The 24,534-nt window shown below is 29.2% G+C and overlaps 3 protein-coding genes across 5 annotated transcripts; all 3 read left to right on the top strand.

The window, feature by feature from the left end:
* The first annotated feature begins 5,401 nt into the window (after positions 1 to 5,401).
* Positions 5,402 to 9,978, top strand: LOC145194981 (cysteine-rich hydrophobic domain-containing protein 2-like). The gene is made up of 6 exons (XM_090079791.1): positions 5,402 to 5,627; positions 7,843 to 7,897; positions 8,603 to 8,758; positions 9,103 to 9,159; positions 9,281 to 9,340; positions 9,462 to 9,978. The coding sequence occupies exons 1-6, from the start codon at positions 5,515 to 5,517 to the stop codon at positions 9,510 to 9,512; spliced, it is 492 nt and encodes a 163-aa protein (XP_089935917.1). The 5' UTR covers positions 5,402 to 5,514; the 3' UTR covers positions 9,513 to 9,978.
* Positions 9,979 to 11,418: 1,440 nt separating this feature from the next.
* Positions 11,419 to 13,827, top strand: LOC149891780 (uncharacterized). Its single transcript, XM_090079792.1, has 3 exons — positions 11,419 to 11,731; positions 11,859 to 12,046; positions 12,390 to 13,827. The coding sequence occupies exons 2-3, from the start codon at positions 11,956 to 11,958 to the stop codon at positions 12,722 to 12,724; spliced, it is 426 nt and encodes a 141-aa protein (XP_089935918.1). The 5' UTR covers positions 11,419 to 11,731; positions 11,859 to 11,955; the 3' UTR covers positions 12,725 to 13,827.
* Positions 13,828 to 16,656: 2,829 nt separating this feature from the next.
* On the top strand, positions 16,657 to 24,399 carry LOC145186062 (AN1-type zinc finger protein 4-like). 3 transcript variants are annotated; one of them, XM_090077087.1, is made up of 13 exons: positions 16,657 to 16,794; positions 17,159 to 17,384; positions 17,547 to 17,622; positions 17,710 to 17,777; positions 17,910 to 17,964; positions 19,043 to 19,102; positions 19,389 to 19,463; positions 19,892 to 19,952; positions 20,078 to 20,155; positions 22,832 to 22,878; positions 23,012 to 23,657; positions 23,919 to 24,064; positions 24,198 to 24,399. In XM_090077087.1, exons 2-13 carry the CDS (start codon positions 17,282 to 17,284, stop codon positions 24,331 to 24,333), a joined length of 1,551 nt encoding a protein of 516 aa, XP_089933213.1. In that variant the 5' UTR covers positions 16,657 to 16,794; positions 17,159 to 17,281; the 3' UTR covers positions 24,334 to 24,399. The 3 variants fall into 3 exon arrangements, with proteins under 3 accessions (XP_089933213.1, XP_089933212.1, XP_089933211.1); XM_090077086.1 differs by having other exon boundaries at positions 17,547 to 17,777; XM_090077085.1 differs by lacking the exon at positions 16,657 to 16,794 and having other exon boundaries at positions 17,133 to 17,384; positions 17,547 to 17,777.
* Positions 24,400 to 24,534: the final 135 nt, after the last annotated feature.

A 24,534-nucleotide genomic window follows, 5' to 3' on the forward strand; every position in this document is an offset into this window, starting at 1 on the left:
TGAAGTTGTCACTGTAATGATTTCGTGGATAGCAAGTGCCATGTTTCCTTTTGATGTAGCTGACAGCATGGCTTTAAACCAGGGCTGTGGAGTCAGTAAGCTGCTGTTCCGACTCCGACTCCGACTCCTTGATTTTATCATGGACCGACTCCGACTCCGACTCCCGACTCCGACTCCGACTCCTTCATAAGTAACCAATTTCTAACAACAAATAGTTGTTTGTTTTACTACAGTTATTTGTTCGTAACAACAAATAACTGTAGTAAAATGTTAACATCGGCTATTTCATCACTATGATACAAATAATCCAACCACTTAGTGCTTTAAACAATATTTATAAGAAAACAATTTCTGAATAAACAACTGTTCTGAACTCTGGTTATGCAATAAACTCTTATGCAGTCGCTAATAACATTATGAATTTGTCAAAATCATGTTTGAAATATTGTCAGTTGGACAATATTTCAAACATGAAAGAACTTGTTCTTCTTTAAGTTCATATTCTTTAAGAATCTTTTCTACTGAGACCTGGAGAAATTCGCTGGTGTGATTAGTTTTGGCGTCTTTTACTGCCAATCTCTTGGTAACTGCTTCATTTTTTTCAAAAAAGAATTAAATATTGATTGCAAAATAGTTCACTCTGTTAAGAAACACAAAGCGTCCCTTGAGACATTCATTAAGTTCTTCTTTTTGTTTAACAGCTTTTTCAATCACTAATTTTCTAATATTCTCTCTCTCCAGAGAAACAAAGCTAATTGAATACTTACAGTCTTTCTGTTTGTGGAGCAACTCTTTGGTGCTTGGTGGTGGCACGCCTAGCTTTCTACTAAGAATATGTAGCACAGTGCCAGACAATTTAAGTCGGGAGTTAGGGGATCACGAAGTTATATAGTTTAACGGAAGCTAGAGGAGAACGCAAGGGAGGTGATATATGATTCTCAGTGATAAGCAGCAAAATACCCTATTGCTTATCACTGTTTTAAAGGCCTAAAAATAACATGTCAAACTCCTTGTCCTCCAGTTGTTGCAAACTACAATTTCCATTGTGTCTGGATATCCTACAGCTTTCAGAGCATTCTGGGACTTGTAGTTTTGTAACAACTATAAAATCCTTATGAAAATTATGAAACTTTGAAAGATTTTTTTTAAACCGGAGTCGGAGTCGGTACAATTTTTCCGACTCCGACTCCGACTCCGACTCCGACTCCGACTCCACGACTCCGACTCCGACTCCACAGCCCTGCTTTAAACACTTTGTGAAAGTATGTACAAAACGACAGTATAAACCAATTTCTTCAAAGACAATTTCTCGGACTAAAATTCCGAATTTACACAGTGCAATGAAGGCAGTAGTTGATTAAAAATTAAATGAAGACAAACCTCATCTATATGGAATATCATTTACGTCTGATCTGTGGACCAACAAGACTACAAACGCAGCATACATTGCTATGACTGCGTACTATATTGATTCGGATTTTCCAATGAAGTGTTTCTTGGTCACCTTACAACACTTTGCTGGTAAACATTCATTGAAAGAAGTTGCAAAAAGATTGCATAGCTTCAGACCTAAAATTGGGACCAAATGTGCGCACAACAGTAACATATGGTTCGCACATTTGGTCCCAAGTTTAGATGGGTGGAGCAAACATGAAGAAAGCCGTAAATTATTGTTGCACAATAGCAAATATTAATGACCAAATAAAATTTTAGATTTGAATTTAGCTGTTTTATATTTTATTTCTATTCTTCCAACGTATTGTTTAACGATGAAGGTTTTTCGATGCATTGTTCAACGAAGCGTGTTTCGATGCATCTTTACGATGCATTGAACACGATGCATCGACCATATTTAACGATGTACGATACGATGTGTCGCTCCCTACTTTAATTTCATCATAGATCATTAATCTTTCATTTTCTGAAAAAAAAATCAAACACAAAAGCAGATTTTAAGATATACGATAAGTGTCAACACTATATACGATAAGTGTGAAATACGTTCGTTAAGAAAACAGTGTTTCAAAAGTTTGACAAAAATTAGTACATAAATGATTTAAGTTTAACGGTGAGAAAAATTTTTTAAAACAAACCCTTAAAATATTACATTTATGGTTACAAAAATTTAGTTATATAACATATCATAGCATATAAATTTCGTTAAACTCACGGTAAGTGTGGAAATGATCCTAATTTTAGATTCATCCATTGTAAAAACAGTCGCTAGATTTAATTAACTTTTATTGAATCATAAAATATTGGGTAATTTCACGTCATTATAGCCAAAAAAGAATCTGAAATATCAGCGTATATTTTAGAATGGCTTGATTTTTAGACTTCTGAGAGAAAATATTAAAACTAGAAAAATTGAAAATTTTCAACATGCAATCTAATTGGTTCCAATGATACTTTTTATTAAAGTTTGTCACATTGCTGTCTCACCACCCTCTTGTCTTAAGGTAGTACAACCACATTAAATCTAACTTTTAATCTATATTGGTTCAATGCTTGTTATCAATTTTTTATAAATGGAAATTATATTAAAACTTTAAAAAAAAAAATGAAGTTTACATTTTTTTTCTAAAATCTTACCTTTACTAAAACAAGGATATATGGAGTAAAATTTACACTAAATATACCATATTTTGCTATATGGTAGCAAAAGAGTTTCTCCAGGGCACAAACTAAAATATTTTTCAAATGTTGGGTAATCCGAAATGGCAGCATTAAATGTACAAATATTGATTTATTGCTTGTATTGGTCTGACAAACTACATTCAAACTAACCTATTCTTTAAATATTATATTTCTAGTTCCAGCCCTCATAGATATATTAATAAGCATACTATGAACATTTGACGACAAAAGCTTTAGTAAAACTGAAGATATTTACGTTTTCGTAAGTAAAACATTAAAATTTGTAAGTTTTCTTTAAAAGAAAAAAATTACAAAACAAAATTTTTTTTATAAAAAGTTGCTATGGAGTTGCTAAGGAGTAAGAAGTTGCAGTAATCAAAATAATTGTATTTTTTTTTATTTTACTTTTAAAGCACGTAATAGAAAAATATAATATGGAGTTTGTACTTCAATGTTTGAAATAAAAAAATTTACAAAAAAAATTTTTTTTTTTTTCCATTTTGAAAGGGGGGTTGTACCACCTTAAAATGTAATTTTGTACTTTTGTCACATTTTTATAACATTTCAAATAATTTTTCTGATTAGCTGAAAATGCTATTTAAGTGAATTAGAGGTTGAGGAATCTATAAAAGTTACTTAAATTGTAAGGAAAGAAATGTTAACCAACCCTTCGTTGATGTTATAAAAGTCAATGTTAATCTGATAACCAGATAAAGTTATTTTATAGTTATGATTACATATGTACTTATATATTTAAAAAAAAAAAAAAAAATTACTAAATTGTATGTTGATAACCGAAATTCTCTCCTTACTTTAAAAAAATATGAAACATTGCAATTGCCAACATAAAGATTTTCTCTAATACTTTTTTAACAAAATTTAAAAAAAGCGTTCTGCAAAATAAGATTTAATTTATAAATAAGATACGAAATTAAATAGTATAAGCCATAATTATCTTAAAGATATTTTATCTCAGTTATTATCACCCAATATTAACTAAGATAAAATATTTTTCAGATCGTTGAGCAGCACAATATAAAGATCACAAAAATTTTATAAATCTTTGTTATCATAAAATAGTATCAATATTGGTGCAGAACATTTTGACCAATATTGGTACAGACATTTTCTACGAACCATAGATAGTCGGTATGCTACGAAATATGAAAGGTTGTAAAAAGATAAGCAGTAAACGCTAATTTGCAAAGACTTTTATGTGATCAAATAAACTTGTAATTATTTGTTTGACTTATGCATTTGTACTACCATTTTTAACAAGATTGAAAAATTAAAGTTGAATGACGTTCGTGAAAATCACAAAGTTCAATCTCAAGACAATCCTAGGGAAATTTTCATCACCTCAACACTTAATGATGCTATCAGCTTAAAACGAACAAATGAGAGTTCAAGTATTCGGGTTTTACATTTAAAAGTGTGAAAAAAGGCAATCCAAAGTTAAAATCAATACATTCAAATTCAGCGATTTCATTTTATGTCATTTGCATTCATTTAAATAAATTTGAATGGTTGAAGAGATTAATTTTTGTTGAAAAAAAAGAAGTAACAATCAAACTCAAACTCATTCAGAGTGAAATTCAGACACATTTCAGACACATTAGAGAATGCAATCTGGTAAATTTTAACAAAAAATATCTCCAGAACCACTTGGAATCGGATATTCAAACTTTACGATTTTTTTAGTTGTTATATTTTTTCTCAGAATTCTAAAAATCAAGAAACTCTGAAATACATGGTGACATCGCCTGGTTAAATTGATGAATTACCAAAATTTACCGAGAGCTTACGAATTTCTTGGAAATTTCAATTGAGTATCAATTTTCTTCCATAAAGAATGACTCGAAAATCAGGCAGTTGTTCTGTCCCAGTGATAGAATGGTCATAATGTGGTGCTTTTCGGCAAGCTTTTGATATTATTTACTCAGACATAACACATCCTTAAAGACTGTCATATCATTCCCTGAAGCTCAAACTCCTATGTTGCTGGGAGTAAGTTCCGTTGCAGATAATAGCATGAATGTCATGTTATTATCTGCAACGGCCATTACAGAGAGCTTTTTGTTTGTTTTTTTATACCATTGAAAAAAGTAGATTTTTCAATGGTATATAAAAAAAGAGAATTTAATCAAAAACCAGGTGAAAACATCAAAGAAGCTTTCTAATGTTAAGCTTTTTTTCCATCCACTGTTCAACAACACATGCCTACTGAAAAATATTTAAAATTTTTCTTTATAATGATAAAAAGTTCCTAATTTTTCTTTATGATAATACAGAAATAATTCTGTAATAATGTTAACAGAAAGAGATTCCGTGAGATTCTCAAGTTAAGAACTACAATAAATCTCTTTGAAACATTAAAAACCAATCATCTCCAAGTTTTACGCCGATCAATTTTCATGTGATGATAATAGAGCCATCTCATGCTCTATATGGCGTATATAACTTTTTTCGAAATTTTTTTGGGGGCACCTTTGTACATAAAAATTTGTCACATCAGAAGCTTTTGATGTTTCAAGCAAATAAACAGTTATATTTTAACAAACTTTATTATTCAATTTATTTCAAAAGAAGGGTATATTTAGCACTTTAGTTGTTATTATTTGTCTTTGACGGGAAAACCAAAAGCTTATTATAAACAAAAGGTTAGATGCGGTAATGCTAGTTGTTTACCTTTTCAAAGTTGGCAAGCGTACTAAAACTGTTTACTTTTTGAATGAATTTTTGCTATTTTAATATATTTTCAGTAGCCAACTCTGTACGCTTAATTTAAAAACAGACAGTGAGAGAAACTGCTGTATGAGTGACATTAAGCGTGTCCAACAAATGAAAATTTCTAAAGAACATGATTTTTAAATTCTTATGGAAAGATTTGATATGATAGAAGACGCTTTGACAGAATTCGGAGACGGTGAGAATGAATCTTTTCGAAAAGCCGATCCCATAAGAGTTTCTGGTGTTGGTCATCTTACCTTGTAAGTTTTGTTCCTATCCTATCAAAATTAAAAATTCACACACACACACACACACACACACACACACACACACACACACACACACACACACACACACACACACACACACACACACACACACACACACACAACACACACACACACACACACACACACACACACACACACACAAACACATACATTTCTAAATTGGAAAAATTCAGAAACATTTCCTGGAAAGTGATTAAGAATAACGATTTGTTTTGAAATCTGAATACTGTAATTAATATTCTGGACATGTATTGCTGTTAACGTTGTTATCAGATAATAGTGTTAACAATGAGAGGGTCTAAATAAGTTTAATAAATTTCAGATAGCGATGTTAGCCATTCCAGAGGAATTTTTTTTAGTTCATACTTTGATGTATAGTTAATATTATTTCATTAAGCTTGAGAAAACTTAAAAGATGAGGGGTCATTCAGCTTTAGAAGTTAAGCAAATCAAATTATCAAAGTTATTAACTTTTTATAAAAAATTATATAATATAAATATTTTATTTTATTTTTAAATAAAAAATAAAAGTATTGACTCTTTTTTGTACTGAAAAAATTGATGATTTTTTGACAGAAGGTATGGGCATTAAGTATATAAAATTGGCTGTGTTATGGCACCAAAAAAGAGAGTATTTTTGGGTCATATTGACATTTGAATATCTTTTGAACCGTTATTGCATTTGACTTGAAATTTTCCACAGTGATCCAATAACTATAAGAAAATTATATGCCATCAGGATTGTTTAAAATCATCTGTTTTACAAACTGAAGGGTTTTCATTTATTCGGAGAATAAAGTTTAAGGTTTTTATGCCATTTAAAACAGTTATGTTATATTTTTCTATTCAGCTACTTTTTAAGTTTCTAATTAAGCTTTAGATTAGAAAGTGAAAAGAAAACATTATAAAATGTCACTGTATTACGAATTCACCAAAATTTAATATACCAAAACAAACACAAAAATCAAAATAAAAAGTGTCGTAAAATTTGTGAAGGAAAAAAAGCGTAACATACATAGTTTCTACATACAAATCCTAAGTATTATTCCTCCAAGAAAACATAAATAAATACTTGTTATAAATAGAGGAAAGGCTATACTTGCCTTTTCCACATGGACCTTTAAAAAAAAGTTTTTTTTCTATAAAAAACTACTCTTAAAGTTTTTAAACGCTAAGAATTAAACAATTATGTATAAGTATTAAAAAGGTCCACATTCCATTTGATTCCTCGTCCCTTTTTTAATCTATATGGAAAGTTTTATACAAATTTGGTGTATTCTTCCACTTAGAAATCCTAACCTTCAAAACCTTCATTTGTAAAAATGTACCCACAACAAGTTTTTTTTATCAATAGTGAACTCAAGACATGAATAATATATAAGTGATACCATACAAAGTAGCCTACTTTCTATATATGGTTGGAAAGAAGTTAAGTTAAACTAATTGATACAAAAAACCTCAAAGTGTTTGCTTTACCATAAAACAAGATATATGAGAGATTAAAATTCATAAAAGTTATGTGTTTTTTGTTTGGCGTCAAATATTTTTTGTTGCACTGTGGAATCGCTACCAATGTTTAGCTTTCTAACATAAACAGAAAAGCAAAGACTTGAAGCAATTTTAATGAATTTTTATTTTTTTATTTTGAAATGCTAAATTAGGTAAAAATATATGTAGTCCTATTTTTGAATGCAATTTAACTTTAAAAAACCTAATTAACATGAATTAATTTATGTTTGATTTTCATTAGGATAACTGATGTAGCACCTGGTAATTATATCTTATAAAAGTAAATAAGCAAGCAACCCTATAAGGAATTGTTTAAATCACATTTTTATCTAAATATGATCATCTTATGTTGATATCTTTATATTAAGTATAAACATACAATTGATGTAATGTAATTTAACATGATTTTCCTAAATGACATGGCCTTAAAGTCATAAATATATAACCTTTAAAGCAACCCTAAAGTAAATTTAAAATTTATAAACCTTTCATTTGAAAGAAATATTGATGTTGACATCTCAAAAATTTTGTCTGTAAAATATATAATATTGATGTTGATATCTGCTGCAAATAATTAGTTTTATAAAACAAATAATTTTTTTTTTGATTTTGGACATTTTCAACATGGCTTTACAAATTTAAAAGAAATTATTTTGATATTGTTTTTTTTTTTTAGGTTTGGATTGAGCAATAAATTTGAAACTGAGTTCCCTTCAGGCTTGACTGGAAAGGTAAATATTTATGTTAATATGGTTAAACATAAAATGGTTAGTTAAAAATATGTTTAAGCAAAAATATAGTTAAGTAAAAGTGTGGTTGCATAAAAACAGGAACAATAACCTTTTTCAATTACTTGTTGGGCTTTTTTTTTAAAGCACTTTATTGATAATAATGCTTTTTACTTACAAGAACAATTTTTTTCTAATAACAGTAAATAAATTACAAATGGTTTGAAAAATCAATAATAGTTATTTAAAATTTATTAACATAACATTTTGAGCATGAAAACAAAAGCATGGAAATGTATCATACAAAAAAAGAAGTTTTTAAAAGCCAACAAGGGGAGGGGGTGTTTTATGTGAGGTTTTATATTATTTAGATTTATTTTAACAATTGTAAGCAATAGAAAATAATAAATGATAGTAAGTACTTGCTTTTTTTACACTTTTTCAAAAGTATATAAATAATGTTTTAACATATATTATATAATTTTATTAGTAATATGATATTATAAAATTGTAAAATCCATGTGCATAAAATTAAATATCAAGTTCTACTCAATCAATTCCAAAAAAGTTAATCAATCAAACCAGCTGTTAAAATTTTTTGTATTCATAAAGACTGCGACATCTTTTATATAATACATGTGAGTTTTAGGAGCAAATTGTTTTTTCCTTGTTATATTGGTGACCTACACAATAAGATTATTGTTTTAGCTTGCCCCAGAAGAATATGAGGCAACATTATCTAGAATAAACAAGGTTTTAGGGCGTTCTTTGCCAACTAATTTACGTTGGTTGTTCTGTGGGTGCCTTTGTTGTTGTTGTACACTTGGCTTGTCAATATGGCCTGTTGTCTTCTTAAATAAAAGGGTAGGGTTATTTGAAGTTTTTAAATTGCTAATGTAATTTATCTCTTACTGTTCCAAATTTATTGTATTAAGAATCTAAAATTTGAAAAATCATTTCTATATAAATAGTGGTTAAAAAGATAAAAAGCCTAATACTCTCTGAAATCATTTGAAATATGTTATATATCAAATGATTTTGATGAACTAGATATACAAAGTTAGACCACAATTTTGTATCCATTTTGATTTCCTTTAGAATTTTATGACGAAAAGTCTGTGAATAGTTTCTTAACTTTAAATTAAAAAATTGCTTGCACATCAAGGGTTTCTCAACTATCTTTAACTATTTTTGATTTTTCTTTTTAGACCAGACATCAACTGGAAAAAATTATTGAATCAGAAAATCGGAATTTATATCATAAGGTATTTGAAATATTCTTTATCATTTTAGATTTGTTGTTTAAGCTGAAAACTCACTGGAAACTTTTTAAACTTGCCCAGTAAATTTTTAAAACCAGTTTTTAATTAAATGTTTGCATTTAAGCTTGGCTTGCATTTAAAGTTGAAAAAGCAGATGGTCATTTCTGGAAACATGATGGAATATGTATGTGGTTTTTTATTTCCTCTGCCAAAGTAAAAAATTTGTCTCTTCCGGCAACAGTTTTCTAAGTAGGAAAAAAATTGGAAAATGTGAAGCTTAAATAAAGAAATTTTTCTATGTTTAGGTGCTACTTGTTGAGTTTCGTCCTAAGCAACTTATGTTCATACCAGATTAGAAGAACATTCTTTTCTTTTTTATGTATTCAGTAAACATTTAAGTTGCTTGCATTCGCGTTCGCTGTTTCCGAAAAAGAATGAGAAAACACAAATGCGACTGGCAGGCCAGTTGTTTTTCTTTCTCGTTGAGATTTTTGTTCACTTTTCTCAACATAATTTTTGTTTTGTTAGAGAGTGGATTTACAGCTTTTTGTTAATGATTTCGCTATGCTGGTTGTTGTATTTTGAACAACGAAAAGCATGTTATGGACATGAAATTAAAAGAGGTCTGGTATTAGTCATTAAATAAAACTCGACCAAGCTTTGTATACATTTGTATGTATTATTTGACGATACTAGTGACAAAATTTTTCTAGATTTAAAGGTTCTTTAGTGGAAGTATATTATTGTATATTATTTATTTTATTTGGTCAAGTAGCAGAGATTTTTTACGAATTATAAATATTACTCTGATCATTTTTTGAACTGCAAATTTAAGACATTTAGATGCGATATCTTGGTACTTCACTGTTCACCAGACCATCTTCTAGATCGCATAAATTGGATTATTAGCCTAATTTATAGAATCATTTAAGTTAATGACATTCTAAATGATATTGTTAGATGTATTATGCATCTCCAAAACTCCAGTGAAGTGTTTTAAATTGATTCTTAATAAACATTCCTGCATGTCATCTTGTTTTGTGTAGGCGATGTGTTATTTCATCATCAGTTGTCCGGTATGAGTTCTTTATGCAATACTATATTTACTAATATTTATATCAGACTGTCATTGCAATACACGATTTTCATGTGGTTCAGTTAACTCATAAGTTAACTGAACCACATGAAAACCATAACTTAATTTTTGATAAAAAATTTCTTATTGAATTAGAATAACGATTTTTTTTTACGATATAATTCAATTGGTTTCCTTTTTATATCATATGTGCGAAAAAGGGGGCCTTAAAGTATTTACTACTCTTGGCCCTGAAATCCTGGATATCGCCTTTAATAATTTTACATTTTTAATTTGAATATATTTTTACTGTTAAAAAATCGAAATTAAATTTGAATTTCAGTTAAATAAATTAGCATCGAATATCGACGTTCTCTTCGGAACCGGACATTTTACAACGTTCGCAGTATATTGTTTTAACACTTTTGCTGCCAACTACGAGTAGTAAGTTGGCGTCATTTATTTGCCAACTACGAGTATACTCGTAGTGCTTATTTTTTGTCAGTTATATTCAGAATAAAAAATACTATAGAATTATTTCAGATTAAAAATATTTTATTTATTGAAATGTTGATATCTAACCTTGGCAATCAGAATGAAACCACGTAAAACAGCCTCGGCAAAAATTTATAATTGCAGACATTATGGCTCGGCAAAGAAATAACGCATAGTTTAAAATAGCTCGGCAGCGAACGTGTTAAAAGGTACTAAAGGAAAATAAAACTTGGTTTAAATACTATCAATTACTTGAATAACTCTCTCTCTAATATTCAAAGTTGTACCGTCGTCTATATACTTAAAATTATTATGCACCTTGTCTTTTGAATGTAGCTTTTTCTGGCAATTTAAATGTAATAGAGAGTTACACGGTTACGGGAAATGCAATAATAATTACAGCATGGTTTGAAAAAATTTTGGGGTAATACCGCGGGAACGGTAACAGATCTGTAGATATTTCCGCAGTAACGATTATTAACTAGTTACGAATTCTGACGCCCCTTTTTGTTAAACTGTTTTAACTAAATCGCAAGCTCCTAGTATATATTTTGAGATCTACAATTATCTTTAGCAAAGTTTTTTTGGTTTAAACACTAATAAGTTAGTACTTATACTTAGTTAGAACTTATAATAATTTTTGTTTTGATAAATAATTAGATATGAATAAATTAACGTTAAGCAAACTTATTTCAAAAAAACGATAACAGTATAAGTTACGTCAAGAATCCTGAAATTTACGTCGAGAGCCAGTGATGTATGGTCGTCTTTCTTAATGGTGAATGTTGATAACGTTTTTTGTAAACACGTTCTTTGTTCGAAGTGTAAAGCTTTACTAAAATAGAAATCTGGAGATGGTACAAGCGGTTTGAAAGCTCACATAAAAGCCAGGTTGTTTGTGTCAACATCTGAAAATACTAAAAAAAGATTGAAAACCAAAAAAACTGAACTTTATTTATGTTATTTCGAATGTGTGTGCAATTCGCCCATTTTCAATAGTCAAAGGTATTGGTTTTAGAAAGTTAGTTATAATTGCAATAGAGAAGTTAATTATAATAGAGGCTAAACATGGCAAGGTTTCTGCTGATGACCTTTTTCCTTCTGCCTGAACTGTTTCTTGTCATGTTTATAGCGAGGCAGAAAAGAAACGAGATGAGCTTAAAAAAGTGTTCGAGAAGCAGAAACGTTTTGCTATAACGACTGATCTGTGGATACACACACAGGCAACAATGCCGTACATCACGATTACAATTCACTATATCGACAATCAATGGAAATTATGCTCATACACCATCGTCAAAATGGAAAAGAAATACACAGGTGAGATTAATATTTTTTTTTTTATTTATACTCGATGATTTCCAAAATATTTATTTGTTTAATTTAAACCAGATGGTTTCATAAATATTTCTTTATGTAAACAAAATTATTTTGATTAACATTTTCTAATAAAACCACATTATTTCGTAAATAATTGTGTGGCTTGGCAAGCCGATTCACTGTATCTAACTGTTATCGTATTATATACATTTTGCTTATTATAATAACTTTTCACAAAGCTTTCATCAATTAAAGCCTAATTTTAATGTTATTATCAATGTTAATTTAGCCTTATTAGTTCCAATTAATATTTCATGACTATTATATTGTAGTTACATTTTAGCTGAGAATACTAAACTCGTTACAAAAGAAGTTCTTGAAGAAATGCGAGCATGGCGATGCGACAATTACTATGTCACTCTTAATGGCTCAAATTTTAAAGCTGCCTTTAAAGATCAAATTTGGATTCCATGTTGTGGGCACAACCTAAATTTGGTTTTGGCTCATAGTCTAGGAGCCAAAGATGATCCTGGTTCAGTTTTGGAAATCATTAGTCCTATTGGCACGCAAGCAGATATTAACACACATAAAACGTTCCAAAATTCAAAGTCAACTACAAATATAAGTTTAGCAATCTGTTTCAACAAGGGTTTGAATTCTCAACTCAACATGTTGTAATTAGTATCAACAAATGTTAAAGATATAACTACTTTGTCTGCAAGTGAACGAAATAAAAGACTTCAAAGAAAATTATTTGATTTGAACGAAACTTTATTAAAAAATGTCATCACGGTGTTAACACCATTTGATACTGCTACTAAACATCATTCAACACACAAATAATGTTCTGTGCACATGTTTGCTGCAACCAAGTATCAAATAACAAAACATTTGCAAGTATTGGCTACAGATAGTTATATCATAAAAGAGTTTGAGACATTTAAATAATATGTTAGAGCGCTATTTTCCATTAAATGAAATGCATAGAGTTGCAATTCTTTTGGATCTAGAATTTAAAAGAATTGCAGCTAAAATAATTTTAGAAAAAGAAATTAAAAAAGCACTGAAGAGTTTAAACAGTATGATAAATAATTTGTCTCTATTCAGATCAGCCTCCTTAGACTCGAATCAAAATATACCTCTTGAGCCTCCTGAAAAAAAAAGAAGAAAATTCATAAAGACAATTCATGTGATTTATTTTGTGAATTTATTTGAAAGTGAAGAAGCTACCATCACTGTAGCTGACTGCCACCGAACCTGAAGGAACAGCACCGAATCGGATGATAACATTTCTTCAAGTTGGAAAAGTAAAACAGGACTCTATCTAAACTTATCACAAGTAACAACAACCACATCTTCAAAACAATCATTTTTTTAATTAGTGGAAGAACACTGGAGGATAAAAGGACACAAATTCAAACCTGATGGGGATGTCACTCTCTAATATGTAATTTACACTTAAAAATAATTTTAATTACCTTACTAAAAATTCTTCAATAACTGTGTGGGGTTAGATTTGTTTTTAATTCAACTAAAATATTTGGTGAAAAATTTAAGTAAGGGATGGGGAAGGATAATTCATGCCTTCGCCTAAGCCACTTACACTTTAAGGGTGTTAAACTCTCATTGCTTGAATTTTTTTAGTTTTTGTAGATCCGTTGCGAATATTTCTAGAACGTTACGGAGTTAATAATTTTGATAGTTGTTACAAAAATAGTTGTAAGTATGTGTTAATTGAAAATATTGTAAATAAATATATATACTTATACATGAAAGAAAAATTGGAGGCATCTTCTTTTGGTTAATCTTAGATGATTTAAGCTATGATTGATTTAAGATTTGGTATTGGATTTATCCATGAAGTTATACATCAAATAGTTGATTATATCAAAGCTAATGTTTTTTCCATAATCATAAAAATTCATTATTTTTCTGATGGCTGTTCAGGACAGTATAAAAACTACAAACATTATTACAATTTATGTCACCATGCTGAAGATTTTTCTGGAGTTACATCTGGAAATTTTTTGTAACAAGTCATAGCAAATCGCCATGTTTTGATATTGGTGGCCCGTTGTGGACTGAGAAATCTGGGACCCCTAGGCTAATGACATATTATGGGCCCCTTGTGCAAAAGTTACCAATCTGACAGAAAAAATAGTGATATGTTGATGAGGCTTCACGCAGACAGGAGTCAGGGAAATCAACTAAACTGTATAGGAAGGAGAACTTATCTCGAACACCAGAATACGCAATAAGACGCTTCTGCATAGCAGCCAAGATGTTGTCTATGATTTGTAGGAAAATGCTTATTCTAAAATCTTCCCTTGGTAACAAGCTAACTTCCTCTTTGTTGCCTTCATGAAAAATGGTTTAAGTACTTCTAACACGCTTATGTGTACTTAGCTCGTTGTATGCATTATTGCTAGTAAGCTCCTGACCTTTACATTCAAACAACTCAAACTCTTTTCTTAAACTGCTCATGTAGTTATTTAGTGATTGCATCAAACTGACAGCTGTGTTAAGGTCCAAATCTGTGGCTTGTAGACGTATCCTTGAAGCGATCCATAATGGTCGACCATAGTTCAGCCAAAATTTTAAAATCAAGCTGATGCAGCTTCTTAACTAAACAGTCTGCTTCGCATCTTGTGTCTGCTCTTTCACAGACATCGTCTCTAATATACTCCAAAGCATTTTTTATTTTATAGTAAACCAACTACAAAGCCTTTGCTGCCTCTGCTCTAGCTGACCATCTGGTTTCACTAAGACTCTTTAAAACGGGTGTTGAGTCCAGGTTATTCTTAAGTACAGACCAGCGATGCGTTGAAGCACTCATAAACGAGTAAAGTTTCTCAATAATGGCAAAGAACAATGATGCTTGTGATTTGCAGTTTGCTGCTTCATTTCCTGCTAAGTTCAATGAGTGTGCATAGCACAGGATGTATTCAGCATATGAATTCCGTGTCTTTATTATTGCTTGAACACCATGGTATGTTCCAGACATGTTACTAGTATTATCATATGATTGACCACGACTGTTTGTAATATCGATATCATTTTTTCTAAAAATACCAAAAGGCTTGTTGAGATCTCACTCGCAGTATGTCCACTCATGTCAAGAAACTTGAGGAAAAGCTCAACGAGCACGTAACTGTCTTCAGGTAGATATCTAACAATTCAAGCTAATCGATCAACCTTGCATGCATCTAGTGTGCTATCATAGATACTGAATAGTACTTAGCACGCTTAATTCGGTGAACATAAGTGTCCATTAGTTGCTGGCCCAAAAACTTGATTACTTCAACGAGACGTTCGAGCACCGATCTGAAATATTGGCATTCCGCATTGAATTGTTTGACAATGTTTTCATCGATACGAGCTGCAGCCACTTAAAGGTTTCTACCCCACTTTTACAAGGAATTAACCCAAAGTTATTACAAAATCTCAATACTCTTGACAAATTAAGTTTTCACATTCTTCTGGAATAATTTAACAAAATGCAGTGGTTTGAAGATCACTATCTGTTAACAAAACTCAAATAAAAATACTTATGGATTAATTTAATTGGAGAAGAAACTTCTTGTGATTTTTCTTAACCCTTTAAAAACTAAAAACTTTGACGATCTAATATCAATTGCAAAAAAAAATGACTTTAGTTTAAAGATGTGATTGAAATTTTCATACTTGTTCATATTTTAAAATAAAAATTTGACTAATCTGGTCAAATATTTAAGAAGGGCTTGCTTTTCCAATTTAAGGTCTTTATACACTGATTAAGTACTCTGTTATTGGCGTTATAGTGTGGAGGCCGAAATAAAACATAAAATAGTATATAAAAAAGTTTGGTACTTTTAGTGTGAGGTGGAAAAGTCAGCGAGGGTTCATCCTAAAAGCATCATTTTTTTTAGAGGGGTTGATCCTAAAAACAACAATTTTTTAAACAACAATGCAGATAGAAAAAAAGAACTTCGTTCATAGAACTTCACTGCGCAGGACAAAAAGCTTTGTAATGTTTCAAAATTGAATACGAGTTTTATATATAATCCCAAAATTCTTTAGAAAACCCATTGAATTTATAAAGACTATGGGATTCCTATTGGATTTCTAAAGAGCTTTTTGTCCTAGGTATCCATAACAGGTAGCAGATTTTCCTTGCTTGCAATTTTTGTTTCTTGATAACTTGTCTGATCCCCGTTGCATTTATATATTGATAAAATCCTACTTTATAGTAAAGAAATAAAAACATTTTTCATTAATCCAAAGAAACATAATTTATACGGCTTTAATCCCTTAATGGATTGAAAACTCCAACCTATAGTATTTTATAATTTAAGAACTGTAATGTAACGAGGAAGAACAAGTCGTCATCGTAAATCAAGCCATAATCACTTTAATTATTAAATAATATGAAAATGGAATTTCGAAATAGAAAAATGTGTAAGCAAAAATCATTACACAAAATGTAAGTTTATCCGAATCCGAACAATTAAAGTTCCATCAAATCATTGTTCAGTCATGTGATAACTAACCATGTTTAAAAAACTAGTAATAATGCTATACATTACTTGACCACGACAGTATCTTTGACGACAATATTGCATAAAGTTATCGTCATTCTATTTCCTTCCCAAAACGCAAGTAACTAAAACTTCGATATTAGTATGCAAAATCGATTCTCCACCATTAAAACTTTCAAAGAAAACAAATGCATACATAATTGGATTTTGAGTTTTAAAACCAGTTTCAGGGTATAGCCTTTTTTTTATGCATTTTATTTAATATTATATATATATATATATATATATATATATATATATATATATATATATATATATATGTATATATATATATATATATATATATATATATATATATATATATATATATATATATATATATATATATATATATATATATATATATATATAGCTGAAAAGTCAATTGCTTACTTCTTTTCAGATAGAATTTCTTTTATCGAATATCCAAGGTTAAGCCAAATTTAAGAGCTTATAGTCTCTTTTAAATCTCTTTGTGTTTACATATATAATGTTGAAGATAGTTGTAGTGTGGTTTATCTTACTTTTAATTTTTCATTTAAAATTGTCATTTTAGATTACAAAATTATACATATATTTACATTTGTCTCCATAGGCAAATCCTGCCTATATGAGGATTTCACAATTTCTGGAATGAATACTTTATTTGTTAAGCTGGTATTTAAACCAGCTAAATAAAATGGATCTTTTTATAAAAACTCTTACTGGGACAGTGTTTGAATTGCGAGTTAACCCATTTGAAACTATTCTGAGCATTAAGGCAAAATTACAGAATTTAGAAGGTAAATTTATTCACAGTTAATCTCTGAAATCTTGTTTCTATGCTTTACATCTTTTTATTACCAATGTAATTAAATAAAAATAAAAAAGATAAAATAAAATAAAACTGCATTTTTGTTTTAAATTTAAGATCTTATATAAGATTTCTATTGAATCTGTTTCAGGTATACCTATTTCCCAGCAGCATCTTGTATGGCATGCTGAAGAGTTAGAAGATGATTTTTGCCTCTTTGATTATAAGTATAAGAGTCTCTACTTCAGGAAATCATTTTTACTTTTTTGTTTTTGTTTTGTTTTACAGTGTATTTTAACTTATCAAATATTTAGCATTCCAAATGGTTCTAGTCTACAGTTAGTGCTTGCAATGAGAGGAGGTCCTATAAATATGCGAAGAGGTAAGTTGTTAGCAAATTTTGTTTTATAAGTCAAAGATAATAGATAGTTTGGTAGTTATACTTGAAATCATTTAATATTCAAAAGATTTTTTTTACAGTAGTTATTAGCCAATCATATAAATTCTTGTTTAGTGTCTATTGAAGAACCATTTTTTAAAGAAATGGAAGAAGCAATAGACAGCAGCAAGTAAGTTTTAGAAAATAAAAATCATAAAATAAAAACTATTTAATATATGGACAAAAGTAAAATCTTTCAAGAGATGTCACAAGAAATCCACTGTAAAAGATCAAAAAAGTACCAGACAAAGGAAACTGTCAAAAAACAGTTGAGTGTTAGACATATATGTGGTCAAAGTTATTGACATGCCATTTCAAACTATTCTTCTACCAATCTCAAATAATATTGCAACATTCACAACCTAAAAACAACTTGATTTCAATTAATTTCATGCAAGAAGTAAATTTGCCTACAACTTTTCAATAAGATAACACACTTTGTCACATGACAATAATTGGTATTCAAATTGTTCTGACTTAAATGGCATTGATCATGTTTGTCATGTTTGCTAATAAGCACTTCAAGCAGGTCTCAGGAAGCTAAAAAAAATTTGTGTCAATCCTCAACCATTTTATTTGTTTTATAATGATAACCTCTTAACTTTATTAGTACCATATTTAATGGTCTAGACTTTAAAACATTTAGAATGGGTCAAAAGCATTCCTAAAGAAAGGAGAAATTGAAAGTATTAATCTATGATAATATACCTCCAATTATAGATCAGTTATAAAACATCTTTTCAGATAAAAATAGAAGGTTCACCTATATATCTTCTATATACATTTTTTTTTAAATGTTCACATTTTTTTATTTAATTTGAATTTAAATGACAACTAAATTTTAAACCAACATATATAACCCTGTTATATTTTATTATCTTTTTTAATTCAAAAAACATATTGTTCTGTTGAGTTATATATAAAGCTTGAAAGTTAAATTATCAAAAATTTTCCTATTGTCACTTGCTTTTTTTTTGGTAATACTGTATATAGCATTAAAGTTTTGAATTTAAGCAAATTTGTATTCATTGCTATAGTTTTAAATTTTCATTTATAGTAAAAGGAAAAAAATGCAGTAACATTTTTTAAATGCATCATTTATTAATGTGCTAAATAAAGAGATTTCTCATTTACAATTAGCTTATATACATTCTAGCATATTCTCTAGTTTAGTTTTGCAAAAATATTTCTCACTAATTGTATTTTAGAGATGAGGTATGGAATCAAATGATCAATGATGATCATCAATTTACACTTCTAGTTTTTAGGTAAATTTATATTTCATTTTTCTTTTTTAAATAATTATCTATTAACTTAATTTTAATGATTTATGTTTAAGATAACTTAATTTTATTTAAACAAAATCAAAAATTTTAAAATTTTTGAGTCTGTATAACTTTTTTTCGCTAATTTAATTTTCTCTGACTTTTCATTTGAAAGAAACAGTTTTTTAGTTTAAATTTGCAGCCATTTTAAAAATGAATAAAGTTATGTTGGATAAAATTGTTAGTTATATTTTTGTCTATAGAATCTTATTTGAAGTTTTTATTTTAGGGATGGTGAAAAATTGAATTTTTTCAGAGTGTATGATAATTCAGATGGCAATTCTTCACATAATGAATCCTTAAGGTTTCTTTTTTGTTCAAGTTTCATATGCTTTAACATACAAGAAATCTAAATAAAATTAGACTGGCAGTAGTGGTAGTAGTAGCTTCTTTACTGTTCTTTCTTTTCCTTGTTCTTCTCCACCTACAATTGTTTGTTTTCTATCATAACCTCATTGTTCAGCTTTTTGTCTATTTGCTTCAATTGTAGCTAACTGTAGTTGTAAAAATTTTTTTATAGATTTGTCTATTTACTCTATTTAAAAATACAATTGAGGTCATATTTTGGGAGAACTGTAAGCAATACATAAAAAAAAAATATATTGTCAGATACAGTTTCAGTACCCACAAATATCTGAGGTTCAACAGCATTTATTGAAATAGTTTTTACAACATAACTTTTTTTTGTTGGCTTGTATTATTTTGTATTTGATTTTATAATATTTATTTTAGTACTACTTCTCTCTGCAACAATGTGGGTGATGAGGATGGTGATAATAATTCAACCTACATGGTATTTTAGTTTCATTACTGTTAATGGTGCTAACACAATATTGTTGACTATTACTATTTAAACAGATAAATTGGGAGTAAATACTCAAATAGTTGGTCTAATAATAAACTGTGCTATTCTGTTAGGCAAAACAAGTGGAAAATGTGGTAACAAAAGATAAAATGCAGGTTCTTCGCAGAAAGATTGAGCTATGTAGAAAAAGTGTAAGATTTAATCTTGTTCTGATTTGTTTTGTTTTAATTTTGCTATTATTGAGATTTTTAAAAGTTTCCTTGTTTATGGTTATGAAAGAAGTTTTTTTTTTCCATCTTTTTTTTTTTTTTTTTTTTGTTATCAGTTAAATGTTTTTTAAATTATAATTAGGCTAACATTTTGTTATGCAGTGATTCAGAATTGATTTTGAAATGTAAAGATACTTGAAGTTAAACTTTCGATTTGAACTTCCTTTTTCTTACATTTTTTACATTTTGTATTGTAATTAGTAAGTATTATTTGGAAAAAAAGTGCTTTTAACAATATATAGTAAAATTTCTCAAAATGAAACTCTTTATAACACATTAGCTACATGATAAATGTAAAGTAAAGAAACTACAAGAAAATATTTTAAAAAAAGCACTATAAAGATAATAAAATTTCAGTAAAAGAAAACAATTAAAGAAAAAATAACCCAAAGATGCATCGTGACTGTGATAATGAAACTTGGACAAGGACATTTGTTCTAGAAGTGGACTGCATATATTATTTTTTAAAAGTTTCACCTTGACTTGTTGGGAAATTTCCAGCGTTTTCAAAGGCAAATTTGTGTACAATAAATACCAGCTTTGTAACTCAACAGAGGTTCTGGTGGCTTAAAAGATCTCAACAGAGGTTCTGGTGGCTTAAAATTCCACTAGCAACTTTTGAAAATACTGAAATTATACATGCCCTTCCAACAAGTTTTTGGACTTGCACACTTCACACTTTTCCAAATAAATGCTTTACTAAATAACTTGTCTTTTGCTCTGTATTCTGCTTTTTCATTACCTGTTCCTCCTTGTCTGTGAGTACTAGGTTTAGTGTTTGGACGGTCAGATCTAAACATGTGTTGTGTTGTCTAGGCATACTCCTAGTACTTTCCAACTTGTTCTGAAGCAGTCTTGATTATTCTGCACAGTAATCTCTTATGTGCTTCTCAGCTTCTATACAAACAATTATAGATATGGTACATGTATTTTATCATTTGTCATATGTTATGTATTTGTTATTCAATATATACTAATATCTATATGTTTGTTAATTTGTATAAACTCCTAAAATTTTTTTTCATGTTTCAGAATTTTCATAGCCTCTGCTTCATTTTTCTAAAAGATTTGTTTTAGGACAGACACAATTATATTGATTATCCCTTCATTTCTGTAATTCAAAAATGTTTTGTTTATAACCTATTCAGCGACAAAAACCAAAAAAATATTAAGTTTAACTAAGTGATATTTTCTTATTATAAATACTATTAAATTATCAAACTTTCTACAATAAAATATATACCTAATGTTTGTCCACCTATTCAAAAGGATTGCAATAGTTTGTGATACTGCAGCTTTTAAACAGAATATATATTAGTATATTTTTTTGTAATTGTATTGGTAAGAGACTTGAAAACTTGTTCACTGTTTGGAATCATGAATGTTTGTCTGAGAACTGAGAAAAACCTCTGCCAGTATTTATTCTCAGGCAGTTGCAAAGGGCAATTAGATGAGTATTTTGCTTTTACAGGTAGGGTTTGAGTTTAATCTTATAGAAGGCAGAACCATCACTTGCATTAGTATAACTTTGTTACTTAGTAATAATTTAAGTCAAAACCATCAAAATTATGGCTCTGTGCTCTTAAGATATTTAGATATTCTGATAGCATATATGTTCATAGTACTCACATTTTTAGGTTCAGAGTTTTTGTCCGTGTATTGTGTTATATTAATTTTTTGATGAGTGAATAAAAGATTGGTTCAGCCAGTTCTAATATCCTCATGATAACTTTTATCCTTACAGGAAGGAGACTTCTGTCGGAAGTAGATTTATAATACTGATTAATTGATGACATTGATCTGACTCGTTTAAGAATTGATATATGTGCTGAAGGTGAAGCACTTTGAGATTTCTTGTACTAGAGAATTAAGATGGTTAAATACAATTTGGTTTAATTTTTTTTTAATGGTAACACCAATAATATTTATATAGTGTACTTGGTTGCTAAGTTTAGATGCATGCAACTACTCTCTTGCTTCAAATTTGCTTTTTTTCTTTGCCTCAATCAAATATTTACATTTGATGCTGTCATCATATATTTTTTGCAATTTGTGTTGTGTTCTCCATGCAAGTTCCTGGCTTAGTAATATTTACACAGCAAAACTTTTATTTCATCCAAAGGCCTTTTTACCTTTTATTTCATTAAAAACCAACACACTGAATCAGTGCATGCAGTGAGCTGGTGTGTTTGCAGTGTAGTCTTTAAGGCACAGTTGATTGTGACAAGTTGTTTTAACAATTTTAGAATATTCTGACCTGTCTACCATATTTGGAAAACAAATGGAGATAAATACATCAGTAATTATTTCTAAATGTGGTTATATATCTGATATAAATGTTAAATTGAAAAAATATTTTATATATTTGATGGATAAAACATGTAGATACTAATTTATTTTTTAAAAAAAAAGACATTTATATAAATTTTCTTATTATTTTGTTCAGTTTTCTTTAGTCTTTTTTTTTCTCCTTTCTTATCCCTTTTAAAAAGTAGAAAATAAAGCAACCTAAGAATATTCTTAACTTAAAAAAAGTTCTTTTTGTTTTCTTCAAAAACTACGTTTGTTTTCTATTCTTAGTTTTGTTAATTTTTTTAGAGAATGTCAACAAAAACCCTGATTGCACACCCGCCAATCAATGCAAGGTAGTTTAGACATTTTATATAAGTTTTATAAGGTATTGGAAAAAAAAACAAAAAAAAACAAAAAAAAAAAAAACAGATTGAAAATTCTTTTTTTAAAAACATCTAAGTGCTATACATATTTTCTTATTTGTAGAGTTAATGGTCCTTCTAAACATCAATCTTTTAACCTTCCAACTTGTCGTGTTATTCCTAAAAGGCAGGACAAATCTTATAGTCATAACATATCCAGTGAACTAAAGTTTTCATCAGACAAGTCTTGCAATAGTATATCAAAACCCTGCTCTATAAAGCGCCAACCACTACCTCCTGTTCAAAGTAAAGATAAACACATACACAATTCTGATACTAACCTTACTAACAAATTTAAAATAGATTCAAGTAAAGTGAATGCTCAAAGAATTTATAGTCATGGTAGAGCATTAAGTGAAAACGGAAGTTCTTCATCATTTCATAAATACACTCAATTGCCAAACTTGCACGAAATATCTGAGCTGCAGAGAGATGTTTCATGTGAACGTCTACCTTCGTCAGAATCTTCTAGACATGGCCGTGTCTTAAAGTCTTTGGGTACTATGAACAAATCTGAAGCTGGAGATTTTTTATATGGGCTTAACAAATCATCTCACAATAGTAATACAGCCTTAACTGAGCAATTTTTTACAGAGGATACAGTTGATTTAGCAGATAACGAAAGCTATAAAGCGCTTGTACGATGGATGCAACCTCAAGTAAAAGAGTCAAAAAAACATCCTTCTGGCACATCTAATAATATTCAAAAGGTAAAATTGATTTTGGCACATAAAAAAAAATCCTTCCAAACAAAGTAAATAGATTAAAAACCTCTAAATTGTTCTTTGCTTTATTAAACTTTATTTCACTTTCATAGAATACGTTCATGAAACGGCTTGTGTAATTTTCTTAGTTTTTATGATTGCTTCTATGGTCTCGTTTTTAGATACTCTAGATTGTTAAAAAATCTTAGCACTATACTACACTAAAATATTGTCTATTAATTGTTAATACTATTTTCAAATTTTTAGTATTCACCAAAACCACAAGTTGGAAGTTTGCCTCGCCTTCCTTCATTAAATGAAAATACCTGTCCGTCAACATTGACAGGGAAGAAAAGGCTGAGGTGTACTGTTTGTTCTAAGAAACTGGGTTTAGCTACTACTTACGAGTGTCGGTTAGTTTTTCTATAATTAGTACTATAAAGAAATGCGTTTATTAAAAGTTGTGGCTGAAGCAGCGTATTGTATACGCTACGTAAAACAAATTGTATTTTGCGTAAACATCGACAGGTCTTTTTTTTTTTTAAGATGTTCTCAAAAATTTTGCTCCGTTCATCGCTATCCAGAGACGCATACTTGCTCATACGATTATAAATTAGAAGGGCGAAAGTTGCTGGAAAAGAACAATCCCATCGTAGTGGCACCTAAACTTCCAAAAATATAGTTTTTTTCAGCATTTTTATTATTTTTGTAAAATTTTGTTTATATGCATCTATTTAATTTCTTTTTTTTTTCATCGTTTTTCTTATTTTTTTGAATACGTTATAGGTATTTGAAATGCAATCTTATCAAAATTTCCTATTCGACATTCGATTAATGTAGATGCTCTTTTATTTTGGATTTGGTGAGGAAGATATTAAGATCA

The sequence above is a fragment of the Hydra viridissima genome, unplaced genomic scaffold (assembly GCF_058129835.1).
Source record: "Hydra viridissima isolate aposymbiotic clone 2 unplaced genomic scaffold, HvirCarnegie_v1 scaffold_2, whole genome shotgun sequence".
Taxonomy (NCBI): domain Eukaryota; kingdom Metazoa; phylum Cnidaria; class Hydrozoa; order Anthoathecata; family Hydridae; genus Hydra; species Hydra viridissima.